Consider the following 5,009-nt stretch of genomic DNA (forward strand, 5'->3'; position numbering starts at 1 on the left):
TTACTGTATTTTGGATCAAATCAATGCAGGCTTGGTGAACAGAAATGACTTTTGAACAGTAGTGTACGTCCAACAGAATAATTCTAGCATTATTTACCAATGTAGTATTTACAATTTTCCCTAGAAACAACTGGATGATTTGTGATAATAATGTTTGTTCCAAAAGACTTGTTTAAATGCAAGAAACTAGTTTATTAGATATTAAAAATATAAATTGTGACAAGACCGGCTGTCAGTCTGTGTTAGTGTTGTGGGGATTTTTCAACGATTTCAGTGCAGTTTACATAGTTACGTCCAGTAGGTGGCGGCAAGGGACTGTTATGAGTGAGTCTGTCAGTCAGCAGACTATTCAACCATTTCAGTCCAAAAGTTTTATTCAGCTTTATTCAGGAACTAACTATGGCTATCAATATGTCAATCATAGCTATTTCTACAGGGAATCCCGCATTTATATGCCGATGTAATTCATGAAATTCGCAGCGTGTATTTGGCCGTTGGTTTTAGCAGCATGAAAAACAAGTTTTATGCAATTCTGAATAGATTATGCAGTATATAGCACAGAAACTGCACTATGAGCACTCCCTTTATAATTACTAAAAAGATGTCACTCATCTTCATCGAGATCTCTAGCACCTCAGAACCAGGCCTAATAATAATTTACACAAGGAATACAAAAGCCCCAACATGGAGTTCATAAATATAGTGGAAAGATATAGAGAGAGAGAAAACGACCCCTCAAAAAAGTAGAAGCTTTCTCTTCCCTGACTGCGAGTCAATGTTTATTATTCTCCACTTTTTTGCTGGAGTTAGCTTCACCGGAGCGACGCCGATCAAGCAGTCATGTCAACGTTGTCCTGCGCTTAGCGGTCTTTAAACGTGGGGCGGGGCGTTTAAAATTTAAAGAGACATGACAACTAGCCCTTAAACACATTTAATATAAATTATTGTAAATAAATAATTCACAGAATTTACCATATCCATTGCATGATTTTAATCACATTTGTTATTATCATTTTTACTCAAATAAAAATATCCCAGGGACATCAAAAGCCTTATGGGGGCTCCCAGAACCCCCCAGCCCCCCTTCAATTCGAACACTGCTTTTAATGTGTTCTAGTACAAACCTTTTTGAAACTGATATCACAACCACAGCAGATTCTTAATAACATTTTCTTAACACAACACATCCTACTTCACATTCAGATACTGCCACAACAACAGATGTATCAGCTACAACAGACAGCAGCACTTCAGAAAATCCCACCTCACCTTCAACTGACATCACAACATCAACAGATACTTCAGCTACAACAGATCCTGTGTCAACTACATCTGATGCCTCAACTACAGCAGGTAATTCAGGTGCTGACATGACAATCAGATAAAACTATTTCAAAAACTGCACTGCAACCGTAAGCCTTTCTTTTAATCAGTGCTCGAATTGAATCAAGTCTTATGGGGAGGTCCACACCATAAGACTTTTTTTTTGGTGGGGGTTAGTCTCGCAATATACAATTTATACAAAATACACAATATATTTGATCATAATATGCATAACTATATCCTATTTATTAAAAACAGGCTTACATAAAAGAACAGGCTTCTTTTACTGTATTTTGGATCAAATCAATGCAGGCTTGGTGAACAGAAATGACTTTTGAACAGTAGTGTACGTCCAACAGAATAATTCTAGCATTATTTACCAATGTAGTATTTACAATTTTCCCTAGAAACAACTGGATGATTTGTGATAATAATGTTTGTTCCAAAAGACTTGTTTAAATGCAAGAAACTAGTTTATTAGATATTAAAAATATAAATTGTGACAAGACCGGCTGTCAGTCTGTGTTAGTGTTGTGGGGATTTTTCAACGATTTCAGTGCAGTTTACATAGTTACGTCCAGTAGGTGGCGGCAAGGGACTGTTATGAGTGAGTCAGTCAGTCAGCAGACTATTCAACCATTTCAGTCCAAAAGTTTTATTCAGCTTTATTCAGGAACTAACTATGGCTATCAATATGTCAATCATAGCTATTTCTACAGGGAATCCCGCATTTATATGCCGATGTAATTCATGAAATTCGCAGCGTGTATTTGGCCGTTGGTTTTAGCAGCATGAAAAACAAGTTTTATGCAATTCTGAATAGATTATGCAGTATATAGCACAGAAACTGCACTATGAGCACTCCCTTTATAATTACTAAAAAGATGTCACTCATCTTCATCGAGATCTCTAGCACCTCAGAACCAGGCCTAATAATAATTTACACAAGGAATACAAAAGCCCCAACATGGAGTTCATAAATATAGTGGAAAGATATAGAGAGAGAGAAAACGACCCCTCAAAAAAGTAGAAGCTTACTCTTCCCTGACTGCGAGTCAATGTTTATTATTCTCCACTTTTTTGCTGGAGTTAGCTTCACCGGAGCGACGCCGATCAAGCAGTCATGTCAACGTTGTCCTGCGCTTAGCGGTCTTTAAACGTGGGGCGGGGCGTTTAAAATTTAAAGAGACATGACAACTAGCCCTTAAACACATTTAATATAAATTATTGTAAATAAATAATTCACAGAATTTACCATATCCATTGCATGATTTTAATCACATTTGTTATTATCATTTTTACTCAAATAAAAATATCCCAGGGACATCAAAAGCCTTATGGGGGCTCCCAGAACCCCCCAGCCCCCCTTCAATTCGAACACTGCTTTTAATGTGTTCTAGTACAAACCTTTTTGAAACTGATATCACAACCACAGCAGATTCTTAATAACATTTTCTTAACACAACACATCCTACTTCACATTCAGATACTGCCACAACAACAGATGTATCAGCTACAACAGACAGCAGCACTTCAGAAAATCCCACCTCACCTACAACTGACATCACAACATCAACAGATACTTCAGCTACAACAGATCCTGTCTCAACTACATCTGATCCCTCAACTACAGCAGGTAATTCAGATGTTAGTCTGTAGGGTGTGGAAGGCAGTCAGGTTGCAACCTGTGGTTCAGGTCCTACATTTGAAGAAGCAATTCATTGGCCTTTTCTAAATTAGTCAGAAGTTGATAGGTTCTCAAGAGCGAACCCCATCTGTCGGCTCGACACAACGTCTCATTCCCTCCATCAGGGAACTAAGGTTACATCCGAAACCAAGACGTTTTCAGCGGGATTAGAACCCCAGTCTCTCGTGCCGCTATACAGACTTTACACTTTATGCCACTCGAGTCGCTGTTTGAAATGACGTCAATCTTACACTTTCTCTATTCTAATCGCATATTGGTAGGCGGAGCTAGTGTAAATAGTCTCTGCCAACAATGTCATGACTCTGCCTCATCATGTCATGTCTATTCTTGGTCTTGTGGCAGAGTCATGGCAAAGCCTTAGGTTATGTGTGGAGAGAGACATTTTGGCACTTACGGCCTTCTGTACTCTCTCTCCGGTGTCGCGTCTCTGTTCCTCTCAATCCTCGTTAGCTTCTCCTTAGTGTTTGATCCTTGTCACCTGCCCGTCACCCTCCCTGTGTTATCTTCCCTCATTTGTATTCCTCTTTAAAAAGCCCTCATGTCTATTGTCTTGTGCTTTTCGTTGTGTATTGTACCTGTACTTACCTTCGTGCCCATTGGATTTTGTGAGTGTTTGCCTATTTGCCTCACCTCACCTCACCTCACCTTCCCTTGCCGTGTGCTAATACGTTGTGTCTCATTTTAGATTTAGTTCAGTTTCTTGCCCCCTAGTGGGAAGTGTTTTGTTTTGATTTCTTGTTTTGTTACCGTGTTCCTAGTTCCTTTTTTGTTTTTGCACCCCATCGTGGGTTTTTGTTTGTATTATCAAAGTCTTGTTTTGTTACCCCATTACCGCTGCATGCGCTTGGGTTCTTCTCCTCTCTGTCACACCCACTGGGCTTGACAGCTCTCATGACAAACAAGGCGGGCTATTTGTAGTGAGTGTAAATAGACACTACGTTAAAGTTTTCAGGTTTACTTTTTGAACCAAAGCTTTCAAATATCAAGTTCTTCCCTTTGGCCTGACTTTATTACTTTGTACCTTAACAAATTGAACTGACTTATCTCAAGATCTGCCTAACTCTAGCTTAGTCTGAGGCATTGGCAGCTCAACATTGATTTGTTGTTCGACAAGGTGTGGTTTGTAATTCAACCACAATTCAGACTATCTTATCTCTTTCACATGTGGAGACAATTCTTGCTTCTCTTGCTGCTTCACGTTGAGTCAGGGGATTCCAGTCAGCCAATTTCAAAGACCAATTTCAGTAAACATTAAAATGGCTCTGTTACCGTTGTTAATGTGAGATTTGCAGGCCTTTCTATTGCCTCATATTGCTTTGCATATTGCTTTTGTTTTGGTGTATGCAGCAAAGGGTGCACCCACAAAGCACAATATATCACATTGGATCAGAGATGTTTGCCTTTGTCACCAGGTGTCAAGGACGACTCCACTGGGAGTGTGGCCTCCTCCAAGTTACCATTTTCACAGATTTGTTGCACAGACATGTTTCAGTATAGCAGACTGGGTATACACTTCCCTGTAGCCTCAGCTTCAGGACCTAACCTTGAATTCCCTTGAAAGGAGATGTCTTTACATTTTGAAATTAAATGTCTTTAACTGAATTCGTGCTTTTTTATTCAATCTCTTTAAGATCCTTGTTAACAACAAATCCTACTTCACATTCAGATACTGCCACAACAACAGATGTATCAGCTACAACAGACAGCAGCACTTCAGAAAATCCCACCTCACCTGCAACTGACGTCACAACATCAACAGATACTTCAGCCACAACAGATCCTGTCTCAACTACATCTGATCCCTCAACTACAGCAGGTAATTCAGGTGTTTAAAAACAGTTTTTACTTGAGTAAATATGCTAATACAGAGCAGTCGATTGTATTTATTACAGATTTGACCCAATAGAATCTATGACTTGATATTCCAGTGGGTTTTCAAAACCTTTTTCTGACTCGCGCCTCCCGTAAACCCATTTAA

The 5,009-nt window shown here is 39.3% G+C and overlaps 1 protein-coding gene across 1 annotated transcript in view; it reads left to right on the plus strand.

The window, feature by feature from the left end:
* The first annotated feature begins 1,221 nt into the window (after positions 1-1,221).
* The window catches only part of LOC130547624 (hormone receptor 4-like), a 5,023-nt gene continuing 1,235 nt past the window's right edge, over positions 1,222-5,009 (plus strand). The window contains exons 1-3 of the mRNA XM_057323762.1: positions 1,222-1,353; positions 2,810-2,959; positions 4,698-4,847. Of these exons, the coding sequence (XP_057179745.1) occupies positions 1,222-1,353; positions 2,810-2,959; positions 4,698-4,847 (432 nt within the window). The remainder of the gene's footprint in view (positions 1,354-2,809; positions 2,960-4,697; positions 4,848-5,009) is intronic.

The sequence above is a fragment of the Triplophysa rosa genome, linkage group LG1, assembly GCF_024868665.1.
Source record: "Triplophysa rosa linkage group LG1, Trosa_1v2, whole genome shotgun sequence".
Taxonomy (NCBI): domain Eukaryota; kingdom Metazoa; phylum Chordata; class Actinopteri; order Cypriniformes; family Nemacheilidae; genus Triplophysa; species Triplophysa rosa.